At 55.8% G+C, this 23,554-nt stretch overlaps 1 protein-coding gene across 1 annotated transcript; it reads right to left on the reverse strand.

The window, feature by feature from the left end:
* Positions 1-1,520: 1,520 nt before the first annotated feature.
* On the reverse strand, positions 1,521-18,410 carry CLN6 (CLN6 transmembrane ER protein). Its single transcript, XM_012768362.2, has 7 exons — positions 18,229-18,410; positions 12,107-12,221; positions 7,953-8,051; positions 6,431-6,619; positions 6,062-6,117; positions 4,721-4,843; positions 1,521-3,040 (listed from the first exon to the last, which is right to left on the reverse strand). The coding sequence occupies exons 1-7, from the start codon at positions 18,312-18,314 to the stop codon at positions 2,770-2,772; spliced, it is 939 nt and encodes a 312-aa protein (XP_012623816.2). The 5' UTR covers positions 18,315-18,410; the 3' UTR covers positions 1,521-2,769.
* Between the last annotated feature and the right edge of the window lie 5,144 nt (positions 18,411-23,554).

A 23,554-nucleotide genomic window follows, 5' to 3' on the forward strand; every position in this document is an offset into this window, starting at 1 on the left:
CTGCGCGCCCCAGAACGGAGGACTCAGGAGGCCTAAACTTCAGGCCTGTACTGGGTTGAAGAGTCCCCCCAAAACTCCTGTCCACCAGGAACCTGGGACTGTGTCCTTATTTGGAAACAACCCTGCAGATGTAATTAGGAGGCAGTCATTCTGGAGCAGGGTGGGCCCTAATCCGGGGAGGGGAGCTGGGACGCAGGGACACACAGAGGCAGCGAGCACGGAGGCGGGGAGGGGGGTGCCGCGTCCACAAGCCGGAGCGCCAAGGATGGCCTGCGTGTCGCCAGAGCCCGGCGCTGCCAGCACCCTGAGTTGGGCTCCTAGCCTCCAGGTCTGAGAGGACAAATTCCTGCTGTTTTCAGCCACTAAGTTCGTGGCGCTTTGTTGCATCTGTCCTAGCAACAGACTCAAGTCCCTGCCGCGGCCCCTGCGAGTGCCTCGCACACGACCTGCCGGCGTGCGTGCCAGGTTCCGAGTTCCTCACGGGCTCCCAGGGGAGGCTGACACAACCGGGATCACACTCGGAGTAGCCAGGGCCTAGAGTGGTGGTCCCCAAACTTGGACCCACGTCAGAACCAGGGCCCTGTGCTGGGGTTAGATTCATGGTTTCGGGAGGTCAAGGGTCTGCATTTTCCTCTGCCATCCTGACGCTGCCCCTGCAAGCCACACCTGGAGCGACATCGGCCTGCGGCTGGCAGGTGCAGCAAAGCCCGGCCGCGGCCAAGAGTACTCTAAGGAATCGCTTCCGCGAGCTGCCCGATCCTGACGAGCCTCCAGGCCTCCGACAATTTCCTGTGATTTCTTTTCCTTTCTAAATATTCACTTTCATGCCGAATTTTTATTCACTTCTTTTATTGTTTTCTTATCAAGGGCCCCAAAATTGTGTAAGCTTCGAGCCCCACAGTCAGACGTGCCTCTGCTCATGGAGAACAGCCCTGGGACGGGGTTGCAGGGACAGTGTCCCCAAGGCAGGGTTGGAGGCAAAGGCATTTGCTGGTCAGGTGGGGGACAGGACGCGTGGGTCGAGCCATCTCCCGCCCTGCGCCGCCCCTCCTCTGTGTTGTCTGATGACACAAGCCCCAGTAATGTCCCCGGTCATGGTGTGGTAGACTGAGAACCAAGAGGTCCAGGGGCCTGCCCCAGGCTAAGCGCCAACCTCCAACCCACCAGCCTCCCGCCTTCCCCTGAAAGGCAGCCTCTGCCTCAGGCTCTGGAACAGGCCGCAGAGCAGCTGGGAGGCCCGAAGGGACAGCCCTGGGGGAAGGACTGGAGATGCTCCCCCCCCCACAGCCTCCTCTGGGTCAGCTGGGACTGACCGGAGGAAGAGGCCCACCCCGGCCTCACCCGCAAGAGCCTGTGGAGTGGCAGAGCCAGTGGGCGTGGGAGTGCCCGCTCTTGGCCAGACCGGGCTGCCCAGGGCGGCCTCTGGGAGCCGGCCCCAGAGCGGCAGCCTCTCTCTCCTCCACTCCGGGAGCCGCCCCGCCTCCCCAGCTCACACCCGGGCAAGAAACAGGCGCCAGCGGGCTTGGCCCCACACCAGCTTTTATTCACACCCCCAATGCTGCCAGCAGACAGGACTGACCCAAGGGCTGGGGGACCCCAACATGGAAGGAGTGTCTGAGGTACAGGGCTCCCTGAGAGCACAGAGAGGAGGCTGGGCCCGGGTAAGGCGAGGCTGGCCCCGGCACCCACACGTGGGCCAGCGCAGGATAAACGTGAGGCTACGGAGCCGGAGCCGGAGCCTTTCGCTAGGAGGGGACCTGGATCGGATGCCTGCAAGGAGGCGGGCGGGCAGGGAGGCCCATGTGCTGCGAAGGAGGCTCCCTGCTCTGGGGCCGAGGCCGCTGGCAGCAGGCATGGGACTCAGCTGGGACAGGCCGACTGGAGAGCCTCCAGGTGTCCCGGCCCTACAACGGGGCTCAGGGAGCAGTGCCAGCGATTGAGAACTCTGCCTGCAGGGCCGGTCAGAAACCTGCGGTCACGGTGCCACCGCTCTTCTGGAGTGGGAGCAGGCGGAGGGAGGGATGGGGGCTGGAGAGCCAGCCCTGCCAGACTCCCGGCCCAGACCGGCGCAGCCAGGGCAGTGAGCGGGGCCCCTAGCTCCCCGGGGCCAGGGTGAGTGGGGGTCTGGGGTGCATGTACCCTCCCAGGCTGGGAGAGGGCAGTGACGGGACACAGCCGCTTGCCCATCCCCAGGCTGCCCTGTGGGGAGTCAGCAGCCCCAGCCCACTGACCGGCTTTGGGACCACGGGCTCATCTAGTGCAAATGAGGCCCAGAGGGCAGAGTGCTCTGCGCAGCAATGCACAGGAAGTTGATGTAACCCATGTAACCTATCGGCCAGGGTCAGGGGGGCCTGAGTGACGAGCCAGGAAGGAGGTGGGCAAAATGACAAGTCCCCTCCTGGCCTCAGCCCCACTCAGGCCTCTCATGCACAGAGGAAGAACAGAGCAGCCCTGAGCCGGGCCCCCAACACTGTCAGGCTCAGAGGAGGGCAGGGGCCCAGATCCTGGCCTAAACATGCTCTCTGCAACTAGCTCCCATCCTAAAAAGATCCAAGCCAAACAGAAACTTGACGAGAGTAGTCAAGTCTTACAATGACACACTCTGCACACACACAAACAGCCGCGTGTGCACACACACACCAATCCCTGTGTGCGAGGCACGCTCCGCCCGTGTTCTCAGCACTGGCTGCACACGCATGCCACCCACGCCCGCACCCGCACACACCCCGCGCCCAGGTGCCACTCCCCACCCAGCGGAGTGCCAGGGGCTCAGTGATGACTGCTGACATGGAGGGTGTAGAAAGCCCAGGGCTCAGGGACATAGATGACACCTGGGTACTTCTTTCTGAGCACGGGGTCGTTCCACAGCCAGGCCACCCAGAGTGCCACCAGCAGGAGGGTGAGGGCGAAGGAGGAGAAGAGGAAGAGGCCGTTGCTGTCGAGGAAGAGGCGCTTGCGCTTCTGGTGCAGGACGAGGGCCAGCATGGCGAAGAAGGTGAAGATGAACAGGATGAAGATCTGGCCCTCGGTGACCAGGTACCTGGAGAGGCCGGTGGAGAGGCAAGGTGGCAGCCATGGGGACCATGTCCTGCCTGGCATCCCTCCCATACCGGGGCCCAGCCTGCCCTCTGGAGCAGTCAGAAGAGCCCCCTGGTGAGACGGCCCAGTGAACTGTGCCACGCTAAGCCACACCTGTACGCAGAATATCGATTCGGCTTGTACAGGTACTATTCATGTTGTTTGTTGCCAATATTTAAATAATGGAATACCTGAAAATGGATTTCTGGCTGCTCCAGTCACATTAAGCTTTATTTCCACATGATAAAAACTGACTAGAGGAGAAAGCAGCTGCCTCTTTTAGAGAAAGGAGGAACTGCAGAGGCACACTCTGCAGTTCCCACAGTCCTCACCATTCCCTACTGCCTCACTTGCTGTCTGCTTGATGCATTTCTGTTCCCTGCTTGGCTCCTGTAGGCATTTGAGTTTGGAATACAGCAGCGATTTGTGGAGGTTGTCATCATTGTCTCCTTGAAGGCCGGGACATGGGCTTAGATCACCCAGGGTTCCTGCAACGCCCAACGCAGTACCTAACATACGGCCAGGAGCTCAGCAGCACTTAGCGGAGCTCCGCTGCCCTGCCTCTAGGGAGAACCATGATGCAGACTGTCACACTCAAGGGACCACAGGTCTGCAGCTCAGCGGCTGTGTGACCTTGCGGAATTTCTCTGACATCCTGGAGCTTCTTTTCTCACTTACAAAGGGGCATACATGGCCCTACCTCTCAAAGTTACTACAAGAGCTCTGTACATCTCTCACTTGGAAAAGCATATTGTTCAACAAACGACTGCAGCTGCTATTGTTGCTATCACTGACCCAGCATGCTAAGGATGAGAACTAGGCAGGCTGCTACCAGTTATCGAAAGAGAAAAAAGAAAAAAAATACTAGGCAGGAAGCACTTTCTCTCTAGCTGTAGTTGCCACCCATTCCTTTTAATCCTGTCCTCAGGGAGTACGCAGGTTAGCCTGGTGGGCCCTCCCAGCCAGGGAGGGGACAGGCCCTGGAGATGGGCTGGAGCCTGCCCCGGGAAAGGAGGCCTTTTTCATTTTTAGGGAGGTCTCCCATCAGACAAGGGCCCAGGCCTGTCCCAGGTCCTTCCTCTAACACCTGCAATCCCAGGGGGACCTATCTCCAAGGTCAAAGTGACAGAGGAGGGCCAAGAGCCTGGCCGAGGCTGGGTCCTCCGTAATGGGAAGAGAGAGCTGGAGGGAACACGGAGACCCTGACTTCCTCCCCCATGCTGTCTCGCCACCTCCACGGGGCTTTACACTTTACAAACTCCTCGCTGGGGAGTCCCCAGGATCCTCACCATCTCCTGAGAGGTAGACGTAGACAGGCAGATGTCCCCCATTTCACAGAAGAGGAAACTGAGGCCCACAGAGCTCCCCAGGACTTGGTGTTGAAGGTGGATTCACTGGCCCCAGGGCAGCACTGGGGTTCCGGGAGGTGAGGCACAAGGACAGACTGTGCAAACTCACTCCGTCCTCCCACCTCCCTGCCGCACGCGGCCTCGGCTTCATGCTAGCAAAGAGGCCACCGTAAGGCACTGTCACAGTCCCTAGTAGATACAGGAGGAAGCCGGGCCCAGAGAGGGCCAGTGTCACCCGGGGCCACACAGCAGGTCTGTGGTCCACTTAGCGCCCCTCCCACGTGGACACTCACCAGTAGTACAGGCCACTGGGCGCCACCAGCAGCAGGGCCGGCCCCGGCATCACGCTCTCCCCTTTGCAGGCAGTGAAACAGCCGCTGAAGTACATGAAGAGGATGAGGAAGAAGGGGATGTACCTGCGACAGGGAGGCCAGTGCGTGAGAGGGCTGTGGGGCAGCCCTGGCCACCCCCCCAGCTCCTCCCGGCTGCCTCCTTGCAGCGTCCTATGGGGGTGGGCTGCCGCCCGGTTTACTAGCCCGGTTTACTAACGCCTGTGGGGCGCTGCACCCCGCCCAGCCTTTCCCGAGCTGGGGTAAGTGGGACAGGAACAGGGCGGGGAGGGCAAGGCAGGTGCACACGGGCTACAGGTGTGGGCACCTTCCACCCCGCCCTGGCCACCGCTCACTCCACAGGGGCGCGGTCTCTGTCTCACTCCCAGACACCTGCGGCCCCGCCCCGCGCTGGCCTGCACACGGGCGGACCCAGCGGGCTGGGGACCGGCAGGGTCGGGGGCCAGGTTAAAAAAAAGGATGAGGGTAGCACCTCCTGGGGGGTCAGGCAAGAGCTCTGTGGGGTCCCTCACCAAGCGCACAGCCTCAGCCCCCAACATCTCACCCCAAAGTACCCGCTCCCCCTTCTGAGCAAAGGGCTCCCCTCTGCCAGGTGCGCTCTCACACCCGCCTCTTCCATCTGCCGGTCCACCCGTCTCCTCGCCCCACCCCATCGCCCACACGCCCAGCGCGCTACCCCTCGGCTCCCTCCCGGCCCCAGCCCCCACCGGGCAGAGCTTGGAGGCCGGGAGAGCTGGCGGAGGCTCGGCTCGGCCGGACGCCGGGTGGGGGGAGGGAAAGGAAGGTTTGGGGGAGGGGGGAACGGAGTGGGGAGCTGTCCCGGCAGTTGTGAGCACAAACCGCACTGTGCTTACCCCCACTGTCCCCCTCCCGTCCAGCTGGCTCCCCTCAGCCTCCTCCGCGGCCAGAGAGCAGGCCTGACACGGCGGGGGACCCTCTGCGGCCCCGCCCCGCGGCCCCATCTGGGGGCTGTTTACGGGGCGCGTCCTCGTCCCCCACCTCGGGCCGGGCGAGGGAGGGACGACGGCCGCCCTCTGGTGGCTGCCGCGGGCACTGCGGGCTGGGAGGCGCGGCGGGCGAGGGCGAGGCGGGGGCCGGGGGCAGGAGGGGGCAGGCGGGGGCCGGGGACAGGTGGGGGCAGGCGGGGCAACCTGAGGGCGCCTTCCAGAGAAAGAGGAGCCCTTCCGGGCGCTCCGCTCAACACACAGGAACCCAGGCTAGTCAGTCTGTCCGCTGTGTCCCGAGCCGCTGGGCCCCTGGGACCGACGGCCGGCCCTCACTCACCACATGCAGTGGCCCAGGTACTCGTCGTAGTAGTAAAGCAGCTCAAAGGAGTCGATCTGCGGGTTAGAGGGGACGTGGGTCCCGGGGCGTGCAGGGACCCCAAGCAGCCCCTCTGGCCACCCTCCGCCCACCCCGGGCCTCCCCCAACTGCCCTCACTCCCTACCCAGGGCCCTGCCCTCCCTGAGAGGGCCCAGGTGGGAGCCCCTCAACGCGCCACTCCCTGCCGATGCATGTGCATGCTAGCTTGGCGAGGGCGGCAGTGCCTTTACAGAAGGACAGGGGCAGTGACGGGCTGGGGCGATTCCTGGGGCCTTTGAGGGCAGACTGTGCCCACAGGGCTTCCACGTGGGGGGCGGAGGTGGCCTCACCAGTGTCTCGGGCTTGAGATTCTTGATGATGGGGTTCTCGCGCACAGACAGGTGGTGCTGGTAGCCGCTGAAGAGCAGGCGGTGGTTGACGGAGTCACCCACCAGGTGGATGCTGGCGCCCATGATGAAGGTGATGATGCTGACGTAGGTGATGGAGCGCGGCAGGGTGCGGGGGGACCGCTCCACGAGCTGGGGTTCAGAGCGAGGCCACGAGCATGACCCTGCCTCCGCCTCCCCACCACCCCTTCTGCTTCCCTTCCTCACACCCGGGCCGGGCTGGACGCCACTATCGGGAGGGTCACTCCAAAAGTGGTGGTCCCTTTAGCGGGCCAGCCCAGCCTCCAGTCTCTCACGGGATGCCCGTGAACCCAGCAGGGGCCAGAAACAGCACCCCCTTTCCCCTGGTTGGAAACAGACTCAGGCACAATTCATGTTCAAGGTCACATCAGACCCACGAGATGGCCGTGACAACCTGGCCTCCAATGCAGAAGTCCAGGCTCCAGGCCCAGCCCTCCCACCAGCCCCGGCCGTGCCCCTGGGGAGCTGGGCTGGCCTGCTAAAGGGTCCCCGATTTCTGAGTGGAATGGGAGCGGGTGCTTCTGACATGACATTATTGAACTGAAAACACACCCCTGAGTTCCCAGATTATACCCCTCCTACTTTTGGAGATTTGAACTGTCTTTCCTCATAACAAAATGATGGGGACAGTAGATGGCGATACTGGTTGAGTATCCCTAACCAAAATGCTTAGGACCAGAAGTGTTGTGGATTTTGTATTTTTTTCAGATTTTGGAATATTTGCACATACATAATGAGATATCTTGGGGGGGTGGAACACAAGTCTAAACATGAAATTCACTTATATTTCATATATATCTTATGCAGAATATGTGAAGGTAATTTTATACAATAATTTTGTGCATGAAAAAAGTTTGGGTTAAGTGCTTATGTGTGGAATTTTCCACTTGTGGCATCATGTTGGTGCTCAGAAAGTTTCAGATTTTGGATTTTTGGGTTAGGGCTGCTCAGTGGGTAGCAATTTTAAGAGCCCTTATTTGGCAAAGTGCGAAGCTGGCAGCAGCCCCTGCTCTGGGCTCCCAGTGACATTTCGAAGTCAGGGCTCCCTAGGCCAGAGGATAGAGTCCACCCACCGTTGCTGCCTGTCCTTCTGCCCAGCCCCCACCTGCCTTCCCAACTGGTTCCCTGACCTCTCTCTGGACACCCCCCTCCCATCATCACTTCCATCTCAGCCTCCCCAAATGTCTTCTGATTTTCCAAGCACAACCGAGTCTTTAGGTCCTTCTGCCTGAACCTCTCCCTCTTCACCTGCTGCCACACCAGGCTGAGGCCACATCAAATGCCCCTCCTTGTGGCGGCCTTCTCCCTCCCTCCGGCTCTGCCTCCCCTGGGCCCCCGAAGTAGGCAGGGAAGTGCCTGAGCCAGGGCACAGGCCTTGGCACCAGCCTCCTGCCAGGTCATGGGAGGAATGAGGATGGGGGGCGGGGGAGGACCTGGACTGTACCTTGAGCAGGAGAAAGGGCGTGATGACGTTGTAGGCCATGTGGAAGTAGTCCCCCACGCTGGGCTTGTTGAGCGGAAACCATTCGAGAGGGAACACCAGCTGGGGAGCAAGGAGAAGAGCAAAGAGAAGACCAGGCTCACCTGGGCACATGAAGCCTTTGGGAGCCTGCCCCACCCCCATCGCATGCACTTAGATCTTGCTGTGATCTCTAGGGGGGCCCTCTTGGTAGCCCTGGGATGAAGGTGTTCACAGATAGGGAAACTGAGTCCCCAAAACAGTAAGCAGACTTGTCCCCCAGTCACACAGTAGATGTAAATCCAGGACCTGACCCTGTGCCCCTCGCCCAGTAGGATCTCCCTGGAGACCAGCCTGGGAGTCGGGAGGCTCCTTTGGGACTTGGTTGTGCCCCAACTTCCTGGGTGACCCTGGCCTAGTCCTTTCCCTCTCTGGGCCTCAGTTTCCCCCTAAGTAACACAAGAGAGGTGGCCCAGGTAGTCTACTTGGACCCTTAGGGCTCTGGCACTCCAAGGGCGTACCGTGACGACGGTGTGTCCTGACCCTGGGCCTGGCGTGGGAAACGTGCTATCCACGGAGTGGGCGGACTGCTTCCCAGTCAAGTCAAGGGGACATTAGGAAACGGAGTAGAAAATAAGTACTTCCTACAGAGTAGCTTCAATTCTTCCTTCCCCACCTTCCCTGAGAGAGGAAGGGAGACCGGGCCGTTCCTGCTTGTCCAGGCCAGTGTGAAAACTGCTATGGCAAGGTCAAAACATTTTACCAAACTGTGCTCCTAGTATCTGTTGACTGAAAACATACGTAATGACCAAAAGTTTCAGGCAAAGATTTAAATGGTTGTCTCTTTTACCTCCGAAATCCCACACTGGACAAAACAAACCTATAGAAAAAAGACTCTAAGGACACAGAAATCTCTCTCTCTCACTCAATGTGTGTGTACGTGCACATATCTGTATCCTTGCTTATATCGAGATATATTAATATATGTTTGCTGGAACATTCTGTGATGGCAAAGTCCCAGAAATAGGCTGACTCTTCAATCAAACGGGACTAGCTGAATACATCATAGTACTTCTTTACTATGGAAGGTTAAGTAGCCATTAACGGTAATGATATATATATATTTTTTTTTTACACTGAATGAGGACCAGGAAGGTAATGATATTTTATATTATTTTTTTATTTTTACTTTTTAGAGACAGGGTCTCATGATGTTTCCCAGGCTGGCCTTGAACTCCTGGGCTCAAGTGATCCTCCTGCCTCAGCCTTCTGAGTAGCTGGGACTACAGGCATGTACCACCGTACTCAGCTCATAAAATATTCTAAAGTAAAACAAGCAAGTTGAAGAATAAGGTATAGGTTGGGTGCAGTGGCTCACGCCTGTAATCCTAGCACTCTGGGAGGCGAAGGCAGACAGATTGCTCGAGGTCAGGAGTTCAAAACCAGCCTGAGCAAGAGCGAGACCCGTCTCTACTATAAATAGAAAGAAATTGGCCAACTAATAGATATAGAAAAAAAAATTAGCCGGCCATGGTGGCGCATGCCTGTAGTCCCAGCTACTTGGGAGGCTGAGGCAGCAGGATAGCTTGAGCCCAGGAGTTTGAGGTTGCTGTGAGCTAGGCTGATGCCACGGCACTCACTCTAGCCTGGGCAACAAAGTGAGACTCTGTCTCAAAAAATAAAAAGAATAAGGTATAAAGTCAACTCTCATTTTGGTTAGAAAAAAAGAAAAAGGATATATATATGTTTGTATGAGCAGAGAAAGGTGTGGAAGGATGTTCCCCAAATTTTCAACAGTGAGAGTGGAAAGGGGTAGGCTTCTTTTTTTTTGAGACAGAGTCTCACTGTGTTGCCAGGGCTAGAGTGCTGTGGTGTCAGCCTAGCTCACAGCAACCTCAGACTGCTGGGCTCAGCCTCTGGAGTAGCTGGGACTACAGGCATGTGCCACCATGCCCGGCTAATTTTTTCTATATAGATTTCTATATAGATTTTTAGTTGGCCTATTAATTTCTATTTTTAGTAGAGACAGGGTCTCGCTCTTGCTCAGGCTGGTCCCGAACTCCCGACCTTGAGCGATCCACCTGCATCGGCTTCCCAGAGAGCTAGGATTACAGGCATGAGCCACTGTGCCCAGCCTAACTTTACTCCTTTATGTTACAACTACAACATGTTACTTTTATAACTTGTAAACGCTTTTTATTTTTAGTTATTATAAATCTGGGACTATAAGGCATGCATTTGAAAAGCGCCAGTGTATACATGAGCTTTTCAGATGTACACTCTCCCAACAAGTCCCACGTAGGGTTGTAGTGGCCACAGCAGTTCTGGGCAGGATGGGGGAAGTGATGTGCCCAACAGGAGACCCTGTTAGGCCAGTTAGGCTGAGCCCTAAGTGAGTGAGGAGAGCCACCAGCCCGCTCCTGGCCTTTCTCCCTCTCCCCAGACCAGTTTGATGGAAGCTCCTCTGGCCCCCCCTACGTGGGACCTTCATTCTGGAAGAGGGCTCAGAGCAGCTAGTCTTCTTGGAGATGAGAAAAATGAAACCGAGAGGACAGGGAGTTGCCCAAGGTCACCCACAACCTGACCAGACGTCCTGACTCCTGGCTCAATCCCTCTTCTTTTTCCCACATTTAAACAGTGACATGCAAACCTTACAAAACAAATCTACAGAAAGGAGGGCAGCATCCAACAACGCCCTTCCCACTGCCAGGACAGCTTTCCTTTGTGCCCACCGAGTCTTTGATCTCAGGCAGATGAGACTGTTACTGACTTGCAATCAGTCTCCTTGCCTTGTAGGCACCCTTCTTCTCCGTAAGTATTCCAGGTTGCTCTACAGTGTTCACAGTTTCTGTTTAACGGCCGGGAAACGCTCTCTGTAATGGATACAGCAAAGCCGATTCACCCAGTCCCTACTGCTGGACACCGCAGTCACTTCCAAGATCTGGCCATTATGAGCAACACTGCAGTGAACAGCGTTGGGTGAGAAGCCATTGTCTTCCTGCTGATGCCGTCCTCGGGGCAGATTCTTGGAAGGGACAGTACTGGGTCAGGATGTCAGGGTTCTAGATGCTTATGTGAGGAAGAGCTGAACCTTGTCGGGAAGGGGGTGGGCTCTGGGGCCAGAATGCCTGGGTCAGAGGCTGGCTCCTCCGCTTGCCACTTGGGTGACCTTGAGCCAGTTACTCTCTATCCTCAAGTTTCCTCATCTATAAATTGGGATTAATAATAGTGATGATATGAGAATTAATTAATTTTAAACATGTAAAGAGCTCAGAACCGAGTAAGTACTCAATGTAGGTTAGCTGCCATTTTTATCTTGCTGTAATTATTATAACAATTACTTCATTCAATAAAAATGTACTGAGCACTTACTGTGTTAGGTATTAGTCCAAGCACTAGTTATTACCTGGCTAACCTGCTTTCCAGAGGGCTCTGCTAATTTGCATAATCGCTAGCATGTATGGGCTGTGAATTTCAGCATTGGATATTGTTATTTTTATACCTCCCAACTCCCCACAAATAACAATGTGGTACATGGTGGTACCTCAATGGTTTTCACATTCTGTTGTCTGTCTGTCTGTCTTTCCACCCATCTATCTATTACAAGTGAGGGGCTTTGGAGCTTCCAGTACTGGTCTCTCGTGTGGAGGCCGCCACTGGGCACTGACGGACGCAGCAGCCAGGAGGGAAGGGATGGTCGCCCCACACGCACTACCAAGCACTGAGGCCAGAGGCATCTATAATATGCAAAAGCAGCCTGCGCTCCAGAAAAATGCCGCGGCCAGGGCGGTGGGGAAGGATGGCCGGGCACTCCCCTTCCTTCCCCGTGGCCTTTGTCGAGGTGGTGTTCTGGATGACCTGGTTCGCCTGCTTGGAGACACTCGCTACAGGCGGTTACGGTGTGACCGCTCAGAGTCGCGCAGTGTGACTAGCCAGGCTTCCCGACCCCTGCCCGCACTTGCTGTCAGTTGCCAGACCCACCCCAGGCACGGAGCTAAGGGACAGGACGGCAGCCCCACTGTTCTCTTCAGTTTACTGGGGGATACAGGGGAAGTGACTTGTCTACGGTCACTCGGCGAATGCAGGTCACACCAAGTCCCCGGCGCCGGTCAGGGCTCTGTCCACAGCCTCACACTCACCATGGCAATGGGGCGGCCAAAGTCCAGAACCCAGTTCTGCAGCGTGAAGTAGAACCAGAGGTCCAGGTGGAAGGGCGGCGCGCGGGCGGCCTCCTCGGTGTTGCCGGAGCCGTGCCTGGGGGACGCGGACGGAGGGGTCAGTCCTCGCCTCCTGTGGGACTCTTCCCCCAGGACCAGCCACAGCAGGGGCTGGGGACTCGAGGGCCAGGGGAGACACTCACGACTGAGTTCTAGGGAAAGAGTTTTGGCAGGAATACCGGGCCGGGCCCTGTGGTCGTGGGGAAGGGGGACTTCAGCTGCCCTGACCACGGCTCCCCTGTGAGTGAGGAAGGAAGCTCCCAAACGGGGATGGTAACTGCTGGGCGTTCTCCCCTAAAGAATAATGGGGGAAATCCGCCGGGCGAGGGGCGCGGTGGCTCACGCCTGTAGTCCTAGCACTCCGGGAGGCCGAGGCAGGCGGATCGCTCAAGGTCAGGAGTTCGAAACCAGCCTGAGCAAGAGGGAGACCCCCGTCTCTATTAAAAATAGAAGGAAATTAGGCCGGGCGCGGTGGCTCACGCCTGTAATCCTAGCACTCTGGGAGGCCGAGGCGGGCGGATTGCTCGAGGTCAGGAGTTCGAAACCAGCCTGAGCAAGAGTGAGACCCCGTCTCTACTATAAATAGAAAGAAATTAATTGGCCAACTAATATATATATATAAAATTAGCCGGGCGTGGTGGCGCATGCCTGTAGTCCCAGCTACTCGGGAGGCTGAGGCAGAAGGATCACTCGAGCCCAGGAGTTTGAGGTTGCTGTGAGCTAGGCTGACGCCACGGCACTCACTCTAGCCTGTGCAACAAAGCGAGACTCTACCTCAAAAAAAAAAAAAAAAAAAATAGAAGGAAATTAATTGGCCAACTAAAAACATACAGAAAAATTAGCCGGGCATGGTGGTGCATGCCTGTAGTCCCAGCTACTTGGGAGGCTGAGGCAGGAGGATCGCTTGAGCCCAGGAGTTTGAGGTTGCTATGAGCTAGGCTGATGCCATGGCACTCTAGCCTGGGCAACAGAGCGAGACTCCATCTCAAAAAATAAAAATAAAAAAAGAAGAATGGGGGAAATCAAATAAGGCAAAGGATGTAAATGTGGCTAAAAACATGGACAAGATGAGGGATGGCAGCAGCTACACTTTACTGGGTGCTTACATGCTCCAGGCACTGTTGTTAGCTGCTTGCATGCATCATCGCATCTAACTCATTTAGTCCTCCCAGAAACCCTTTAAGGTTGGAATATTGCCTCCGTTTTACAAGTGAAAAAGTTGAGGCCCAAGAGGTTAACTTGCTCAAGGTCACACGGCCAAGGAGATGACCCCAAATGGTTGGGCCCCAGAGCCGTGCCCACAGCGATGGCCTATGGGAAGGGCACGCGGCCTGCGCTGGAGCACGCAGAGCCTCCAGTGCAAGTGCCTTAGAGAGACTGAGAGGGACAGGCCTCCATGCCCCGGGCCCCTGAACTGCGAGGGGCTGAGCTCGGGCGGCTGGTGTCCCTCTTCTCCCAGGCCACAGTGGTCGCAGCTGAGAGGGAGGCCTGCAGGGACTCCCTGATGTGGGAGACACAGCAAGAAGTGGAACACCAGCTCAACACACCTTTGGGCGCCCGCGCCTCTCACAAAGCAGTCGGTCATCTGCTGTCCGCAGGTGCGCCCAAGTTCAAGGGCCAGGGCCGCCTCCTCCGGGAAGGCTTCCCCGAGGAAACTTCCCCCAAAGTCCCACCAGCCCACTCCAGGGGACGCTTCCCTGCTAGCTCGGTCTGGCCGTGCCAGATGGGGCTGGAGCGTGCTGTCCCTTCTCAACCCTCCAGAAAGCTGGTGCCCTTTAGTGTCTCCCCCGCCCGCCCATCAAAGTCCAAATCCCCTTTGCGGCGTTCCTGCCGTTACTGGCACATTGCTAGTGACAAGCAGCCCCCTGCCCCCTAAGATGACTGAGGTGACTAAGATGACAAAGGTGTCCCCTTTGTCCCACTGGCGCTGTGGGACACGTAGCTGTATTCTCCAGCATTCCCAGCTCAGTGACTGGCTGATTTAGAACGGTCACAATTACCAGTTGCTGCTTTTCTAGGGGCAAACATGAGCTCAGAGGCACCAAGACTTCCCTCTGTCAATGCCGCTATCGCTTCTGTTAATTTCCCAGGGCCCTTCTCAACCAAGCCCAAGGACCAGCCATACTGGGCTGGCAGAGCCACCCAGGACAGGGAGGCAAGCTCTTGGGGATCGCAGCACCTTCTGGTGGCAAGCAAGACAGGTGGCATGGGCCTTCCCCAGGTCAACTAAGTCTTCCGGTCTGCTCTACTCAGTGCCCCCACCCACCACTTACTGAGCACCCTCCTGCTGTACAGGTGGGGATGCTGAAGCTTGGAGGGGTTAAGTGCTTAGCCAGGTCACCCATGTGGTAACGAGCCGCAGCCACCAGTCCTGTCTGCCTGTTTCCTTCCTGCTGCTGCTTCTGGTAAGAGATGATGTCTTCTTGGCCATAGGGAGGGCCAATGACCCAGGCTGGCCCAGTGGGACTTTATAACTAAAGGTGGGGGAAAGAGCTCCTTCCTTCCTGGTGCTGGGGCGCTAAGGATGCAATCCCAGGGCTGCCTGCAGCCAAGGTTCCACCCTCAAGAGACAGCCAGGGGAGAACACAGACCCTGCAGAAGGTCAGGGAAACAAGGGAGAAGAGGCCCCGCTAGTGCTTGTGTTCCCAGTTCCAGGCATCCACAGGTCAGTGGTCTGGCCACATGGGCCGACACACTCCCTTTTGCTAAGGGTTCACACTGGCTCTCTGTCACTTGCAACCTAGGAGTCCTGAACAGCACAGAATTCAAACCCAGGTTTATGTGAATGCAATACATGTGCTCTCAGCAGCTTGCTCTTCTGTTTTTGATTATTTTAGTAAGCCATGTGGCTTATTAGGAGACCACGTTAGAAAGGGATTGGTGTGGAGGGGAGCCGCATGCAAAGCCTGCATGAAGGAAGGGAGCCTGCATGAACCAACGGGTGGATTTAAGTAGACAGAAAGCAGCAGGCAGGCAGGGTCAAAGGCCTGGAGGTGGAAGTCAGAGGAAGGCTCCGCGTGGAGTTGAGATGCCTGGCTTGCTGGGGGCAGAGGAAGAGAGGGAGGGGCGGCTGGGTCTTCAGAACTGGCAGACATTCAGAAAGTAACTGTGAGGGCAGCCCAGGGGTCTGAGACGAGTGACCAGCATTGAGGCCCCACCCTGTCCCTTCCTCTAGTGACCATCAGGGCAAGGCCTCAAAAAGCAGACAGTGATAAAACGTCCAGGCCTGAAGAATTTGGACAGAGGAGGAGAAGAGCCCTCTGTGTTTTGCTCTGGAACCTCCCACTGGGCAAAGAGTTCAGTACAAGGAAGAAAGGGATTCTAGAAGCCGAGGGAAGCACTTAGGTGTGTGTCTCTTGCAGCTATGGCAACTCAGGAAATACTTCTTCTACCTCAGGGAGCACCTCAGTCAACGGGAATCCCTGTCATTAGTCTAGCCCAGCTTAGCAGGGCTGGGGAGAAAAAAGGGCAAAGATAGGGCAGACACCTAGCCTGGGAATGAAGACTGATCAGCATCTGACTGGTTTTCTTCTACTGAGACTGTGGCCACAGGAGGCAAATCGTGGAGGGTAAAGGCATCCTCTCCCGCAGCCCCTGTCCTAGGGATGAGAAAACCTGCGTCCAGGTCCTGACTCCAAAGACTTTGCACACTGAGCCCCCGGCCTGTGCCAGCCCTAGGTCTCAGCCACCAGCAACTGCTGCTGGGAACAATGGTGAAAAGCACAATGGCTGGTAACCTGAAACAAGGTGATCTTTTCTCTCCTCCACGGTTTGACATACCTACCATATGGGGAAACTGACACCATGACAGGTGGGGAGTGCATACCATATAGTTAAAAGTCAGCAGCATGTGCAGTACTGCCTAGCAGAAAAGGAAGGGTCTCAACCTGAAGAAGTCAAGCAGCGATACACAAATGGGGACTACAGACGGGTTGGTCTGGGTTCTATATAAAAAATGGTGAAATACCAGACATGATGGAAAGTTTGAACAAAAAAATGAGGAAATGGGCCAGGCACGCCTGTAATCCTAGCACTCTGGGAGACCCAGGCGGGCAGATCGCTCAAGGTCAGGAGTTCGAAACCAGCCTGAGCAAGAGTGAGACTCCCATCTCTACTATAAATAGAAAGAAATTAATTGGCCAGCTAAAAATGTATATATAGAAAAAAATTAGCCGGGCATGGTGGCTCATGCCTGTAGTCCCAGCTACTTGGGAGGCTGAGGCAGAAGGACTGCTTAAGCCCAGGAGTTTGAGGTTGCTGTGAGCTAGGCTGACGCCAAGGCACTGTAGCCCAGGCAACAGAGTAAGACTCTGTCTCCAAAAAAATAAATAAAAAAAAATAAAAACAAAATCACGAGATACTGCCTATGGCTGACCAAAAAAGAAACAATGTTATATGCATATCCCCTAAGGCTACAAAGGTAACAATAGGAAAACCAAAAAATAGTGATAAAAAATCATTTTAGGCCAGGCCGGTGGCTCACGCCTGTAATCCTAGCACTCTGGGAGGCCGAGGCGGGCAGATCGCTCCAGGTCAGGAGTTCAAAACCAGCCTGAGCAAGAGCGAGACTCTGTCTCTACTATAAATAGAAAGAAATTGGTCAACCAATATATATAGAAAAAATTAGCCAGGCATGGTGGCGCATGCTTGTAGTCCCAGCTACTCGGGAGGCTGAGGCAGCAGGATTGCTTGAGCCCAGGAGTTTGAGGTTGCTGTGAGCTAGGTTGACACCAAGGCACTCACTCTAGTCTGGGCAACGAAGTGAGACTCTGTCTCAAAAAAACAAAAAAAAAAAAAGAAAGAATCATTTTAGGAAGATGGAGGAGGCATAAGTGGGACAAATCACACAGGGAAGTCAGTTAGTAATAAACTAAGAAGTATCATATGAGCACAGCTTTTAAGAGTATGAACTCTGAAGACTGCCTGGGTTCACATCCCAGCTCTGCCACTAACCAGATCTTAAGTTACTTAACTTCTGTGGGCCTAAATGTTCTCCCCTGTACAATGGGGATAATACTAGATACTGTCTCAAGGGTTGAATTAATACATCTAAAAACCCCGAGCAGGATCTATCTGGTCCACAGAAAGTACTACACAATGTTTGTTATTATGGTTAGTCTATTATTTAAAAATATAAATTTAATTGGTAGAAATAGCTAAAAGAAGCTAATGTGATTATCTGTGGTACCAGGGAGAGGTGGAACAGTGGACTGTTGCTTTTTAAAACTCTAAGCCCTTCTGCGTTATTTGATTTAATCATGGGCATTAATTATAACGCTTTGATCATGATACAACTGTCAACAGGTCAGGTGGAAACTGGAATGGGTTACCTTGATAGGCAATGAGCACCCTGTCAGTAGAGACATGCAAGTAAAGCACAGCTGCAGCAGAGGGTATCGAAGCACCCTAGAAACCGGACAGGACGATTCTGCCTACTGTTTGCTTTTGGTGAGACGACGGTTCCTCATTCATCCATCCAGAGATGGGCGCCGCCACACGTCTCTGAAGTCTCTTCCATAACATTCTCACCTTCCTGGGTTTCCCAGGGGAAGGAGTGAGCCTCTGATTAACAGCAGAATCCAAGCCCTATTCAGGGCTGCGGGGACTCCGAGAACTTGGAGGTGGCACCCTAAACTTGCAGATGAGCTGGAGGCCCGAATGAGCTCATGCGTGGCCTGCCACCCCCACCCAAGTTTCCCTGACCCTGGAGCTCTCCCGGCGGCGCGACTGTCCTAGCACCGGCCGGGTCGTGGGGGCTGCGCCCGGAGAAGGAAAACCTCCCACTCCGGGCGGGGGCTCCCCCACCGAGCGGCGGCGGAGCAGGGGGCGCTGAGCCTCGGCGGGCCCCCGGCTCCCCAGGAAGAGAAGGGGCCGCGGAGGGGGCTCGAGCGAGCAGCCGCGAGGGCTCCGCGCCCCCAAGCCTCCCGGGCTCCGCTCCGGGCCGCGCCGCACGGGGAAGTCCGCCCCGGCCGCCCCCACCGCGTCACGTGGCGCGGACCGGGCCCGGCACGCAGCCCGCCCGCGCCACCCGCCGGCGCGCCCACCTGGCCTGCAGGAAGGAGGCGCCCGCCTGAGCGCCCGGGCCGCCCGCCGCTCCCGGGTGCTGCCGCCTCCGCGCCGCCGCCTCCATGGCTGCCCCGCGGCCGGCCTCGGCCCGCCTGCCTGGGGAGAGCCGGTCGGCCGGCCGCGCGCGGGGGCGGGACGCCGCGGAGAGCGCGGGGCGGCGGGGGCGGGGCGGGAGGGAGCAGGAAGGAGGGAGGGAGGGAGGAAGAGGAGGAGGGACGGGGAGGGAAAGGAGGGAGGAGGGCGAGAGGCGGGCCGAGCCCGGCGCGGGGAGGGGCTGGCGCGGCGAGGACAGCGTCCTGTGCGCGCGGCGGGCGGGGAGGGCCTGCCCGCGCGGGGCGCGTGACTCGGTGGGGGCTGGGATTTGTTAGGGTCCCCTGCCTGGCCGCCGGAATCTGCCTGGCCTGGCCGCCCGGAATCCGCCTAGGCTGGCCGAGGCCGGGTACTGCGCGGGGCGGGGTCAGGACCTGGGAGGAGACTAAGATGACTCGAATGCTGCGCTCGGGAGGAGGCGAGGCAGCATTTCTTGGGGGACAGGAAGGCAGAAGGTTTCACATACTTCCAAGCTGTGCTAGGCTCCTTCCTTCTTCAGATGAAAGTTGTGTCTTCTTAAAATGTCAACCCTGTGACTCTTGATGTTGGGAGCTGATAAGGGAAATCCCCATTACTTGGCATCAGCCACCGGAGACCCCACCACTCGGGGAAGACCCACGTCAGCATAATACTAACCTGTTACCTGACCCATCAACTAATCTACTATCTGGCATCAACATAACACTGAACCTATTACCTGGCATGTCAACTAACCACCTGATACCCCACTCCTAGGACCACCCCAACTTAACAAAAGTGGGAAAAATCAGGTAGACTGGGCTCAGAATTTGGTGGTGAGACCCCTCTGAGCCAGCCTGGGAATAAACTTTGATTCTCCGACTCTCAGTGCGCTGCTGGGTTTGTCCTCAGGACCACCCGCTGTGACACTTGCTGTAACAGAGCTAAGTAATTGTGGGTTAGGACGTTAGGACGCAAGGGAACCAGCGAATTCTCTCCAAGGTGGGGTGGGGTGGTCCAGATTCCAGTCATGGCTTTGTCACCCTGTCTTAGATTTTGTGGCTTTGGAAAAGTCTCTCTGCTCTCTCTCGTTCAAACTCTGCTAACTCCTGCTGTGCGCGGCACTCTGTGCGGGTGGAGCAGACAAGCCCTACCCACCCGTGCTCACTCTCGGGTTTACTGGTAAGTGGTGTCAGGGGAAAGTATTGTGAGGGCAGAGACACAGAGGTTGGGGGTCACACAGGGCTTCAGGAGGACGGACATCCTAGCTGTGACTTGGACTTCCGAGCTGACACTCTAGTGTGAGCAGGAGCTGGCCAAACACAGGGGGTGGGGACCAGTGTTCTGGGTGAGGGAGCAGCCTGCCGGGAGGCCCAGTGTCTGGAGAGAGGCTGGTGTTTGTTGGGGAATGGAAAGTTCAGTGATGGGAGCAGAGGGCAGGGAGGAAGAGCAGCAGCTCTCTGGGAGAGGGACAGGTGCAGATGGGGGGGGCCTTTATCATGAAGGTAATAGGGAGCAGATGAAGGATGTTGGGCAGGGGAGAGGCACATCATTTTCGCATTCCAGTACCTCCCATCCGCAGTGTAGGGGTGGATGAGAGGAGGCAGGGCTGGAGGCTTGCACCTGTGGCACCTGGTGCAGCACGTGGGTTGCAGTTCTAGAGAGGGGCCTAGACTGCTAACCGTAACAGTGGGAAGAAGAGTTTGTGACATCAGGAGTCACGTGGCAGGCACTGTGGCTGGGACTTGGTGCTTGGATGTAGGGGTGAGGTGCGACAAGTTCGGGTGGTGGCCAGGTTTTGCATCTGGGTGGATGGTGAAGACACCACCTGGTAAGTGGGTGGGAGCAGGTTTAGGGTAAATGAAGACTCAACCTTGGGCACATTGAGCTTGAGATGGGTCAGGAAGGCTGTTGGACCCATGGTCTGAAGCTTAGGTGAGACCTGGGAGCAGGAGGACAGACTTGTGAGTTGTGGGAGTATAGATGACAACCGGAACCTAAGAGGGCAGTATCCCCATGAGCAAAGAGAACAAAGGCCCAAATCTGAGAACCATCTGCAGCGCGGATTGCCTGGACTTCAGCCCTGGGCCCCTGCAAACTTGCTGTAACACGTAAATTGCTCCACCCCTCTCAGCCTCAGTTTACTCATCTATAACAAGAAGCGGCCTATTGCACCTACCGCTTTGGGGTTGTGATGATTAAATGAAGTAATGCACGAGAAACACTTGGCCGAGAGCCTGTCGCTAGTCATTTATGACAGTCTCTCTCTGGACCTCACGTTTTCCTCCACGATGTGAGGGGTTGAGCTATGCCTATTTCCATTCTATTTTGTTTGCTGTATTTTTTCTTGGGAGAGTTTTATTGAGTTTATTCCTTTCCCCCTTGGTCAGAACCTGTATGTCTTGTCTCAGCTGTGGGAGGCTGGAGTTGCCTGGCTCAAGGTCATTTTCCATCAGCCCCATTCTGGGCTCTAGCAGCCCACAGGCCACACCTCAGTCCCCACCCTGGCTCCCTGAAGCACACATTTGCTTTGCAGTTGGCTTTCTCTCTTTTGATCCTCACTGTCATGAGCCAGCAGGTGATGTCCCTATTGTGCAGCAGAGGACACCCAAGTCCTGAAGTAGAGTGCTCAAGGTCAGCTATTGACAATGCCTGGGCTGGGTCCCACGTTTAATTCGGATGAATCTGATCCACAGATTGATCTAGATACACACCAGAGAAGAAAGAGTGGGGCTTCCTGCTCTGACCCCAATCTCTCATCCTTTGCAGGCTTTGCAAACCTGCTGGGCTCTGGAGGGAGGGACATGAGGTGCCCATAATGTAATCATCGATTTAATACGTGGTGGGCTTCCAGCCATCTGTGCAAAGGAAGCTTTTCTGACCCATTTAATCCTCCAATCCCTTAAAGACCAACAAATCTGCCTCCTGCCTTCTGCCTCCTGCCTGCAGCCGGCAGCTGCCCTCTGGGTGGAGGGGAGTACAAGCTGGCAGGGGGGGCCAGGCCTTCCTGAACGAACAAGATGAGAATTCCCCAGTCTGGTGGGATTATCAGCCCCTCTCTTTCCCATCCTGCCAGGGCACTTTAAAAACATCATATGCATTACCTCTTAGAGTGTATGGAAATTTGAATACAGGACGTAAAGTTGGTGCCAACTCTTGGGGCACTGGGGAATACGATTTTTAGGATCTTGTTTGCGCCCCTCTGGGGCCGTGGTCCCTGCACGGCAGAGGGGCAACTGGCCTCAGCTCTCTGAGCTGCAGTTTCAGTGACCAGCTTTGAGAAAACTTTCAGATTTCTCTGAGAAGGTCCTTTGGGATTATCCAGCTCAGTGCTCGTGACTTTCATTTTATAGTAGAGGCTCTCACTCCTTTTCAGTTATAGCTGTGTCAGATCCTTTGCAGTGCACCACCTAAGACCCTCTCAGCCGCACCAGGGCTTTGCCGCTTGTTTTATTCCAGCTGCTGCGACAGCTGACCCCCCTCCCCTTGACCCCACACCTTTGGCCTTAGAAGTACAGGACTGTTGGACTCTCTATGGGGTGAATGTTCGACCCACAAGAGGCAGGGGTTGGCAGATAAATCCTTTTCTTTTCCTCTTTCTGGATGGACTGGTCTAAGCTTCCGAAGCCCACACAGCCTCTTTGAAGACGGTCCCCAAGATCTAGCGTCAGTGGAGACCGGTGGCCGGCTAGGCAGTGCACACCTGTGCGTGCTCTCCCTCCTCTGTCCCACCGCCCTCGGTCCTCAGGTCAGCCAGGAAAGGCCTGACTAGGGACCTCTGTGTGTGGGAGGCAGGGCTGTGCACGTCAGAGGCTGCACAAGGACCCAGGGGACTGGAGCACAGGGTGGGGAGACTGAGGGGCCACAGAAGGAGATGGGGACTGTCTTTCCCTGTCAACTGCTATTGCCTGTAGGATACTGTCCTTCGGGCTGAAGTCACCCTCGAGGAAGCTGGGCAGGTGACCAGAGTCACACTGTGGGGAAAGAGAAGGAGGCATGTGCCCCAGATTGCTTTGATTAACATTCTTGTGGTTGTCACTGCTCAAAACAACTGGGGACAGGTTGATGACAAGAGAGGTTTTATATTATAAGGATACTGGGGCATCTTAACACATTGACTGCCACATTAGGAAAAAAAATATTCCTTGGGGCCACAGTGTTTTATTACAAAAACAGAATAAAAACTTTGAAAACAAAACGATCCTTTCTAATTTAATGAAAAATTTGTTATTTTTTATTGTTTCCAGTGTGTGAGTTATATGCAATTAAATAATTACTTAATAGTGCTTAATGTTATTAAAATACTTAAATTATTATTACATACACTGAATTAGGAAATGTGAAAAAATAAAAAAAATAAATAAAAAAAATAATTATTACATTATATCATATAATTATAGCAATAAGAACATTGACAAGTAAGATTTTCACAAACCAACTGCAGGGTTTTGCCCAGGGGGGCAGCCATCATGTGACACGTAGGCTACAGCACGTCAGCGTGAGTTGCCTGCGCACCACGTGGCTCCCAAGGTGAAGAGACGTGTGAGTTACATATATGCTTCATGAGCCCTGGACTCAAAACTAGCGTGAGTTAAATACAACTCACATGGCAGTTACTGTGTTAAGGAACCTAAGCATAAGGATGCAGCTAGGCCTTGGGGACTGACAGGAGCCAGGGCTGAGACTTGGGGAGCCCAGGAAGTCACCTCCGCCAGCTCTGTTGCTGTTTCATCCTTCTCTCTCCCTGCGGGCTGCCTTCCCTACGTCCCAGGAAACATGGGAGCACATGGCCTTAGCCAGCAGCTCCCAGGTTTGTCTCTCTTCCACCGGAGAGAGAAGTCAAATGAGCCTGGACTTTCCTAGGCCCAATTCTAAGTTCCCGTGAAGGGATTCAGATGGGCCCGGCTCAAGCCAGGTGCCCGCCTGGCACGAGGTGGTGTACCAATACAGCTGCCCCTCTCTAACAGGACAGCTGAGGGCAGGAGAAGGGACAGTTTGCTACCCTGGGCTTGCACAGTTGAACAAAAGCCCTGCAGTGGGAGACTGTGCCCTTACTTCACGCCTTCATGCAAGACATCCCTGCCTTGTACGTGTGTGTGTGTGTGTGTGTGTGAATGAGTCCAGACCCGGGCAGAAGCCCGTTACAGCCCGGAGCTTCGTTGTTCCGGGCTAGCCCCTTCGCCTCCCCTCTGTTGCTGACAGCTAGGAGAAACTGAGAGGGTCCCAGGGTCTGCCACTGTCCCAGTGTCCTCCCTT

Source organism: Microcebus murinus, chromosome 6, assembly GCF_040939455.1.
Source record: "Microcebus murinus isolate Inina chromosome 6, M.murinus_Inina_mat1.0, whole genome shotgun sequence".
Lineage (NCBI taxonomy): Eukaryota > Metazoa > Chordata > Mammalia > Primates > Cheirogaleidae > Microcebus > Microcebus murinus.

Bases quoted from the DNA above. Each gene is read 5' to 3' on its own strand.
- CLN6 (XM_012768362.2), bottom strand. From the start codon at position 18,314: ATGGAGGCGGCGGCGCGGAGGCGGCAGCACCCGGGAGCGGCGGGCGGC. The intron at 4,844-6,061 runs GTGAGTGAGGGC...TCCCTGTCGCAG, and splicing joins TACCTGGGCCACTGCATGTG to GTACATCCCCTTCTTCCTCA. The intron at 3,041-4,720 runs GTGAGTGTCCAC...CGGCCTCTCCAG, and splicing joins CCCAGTGGCCTGTACTACTG to GTACCTGGTCACCGAGGGCC.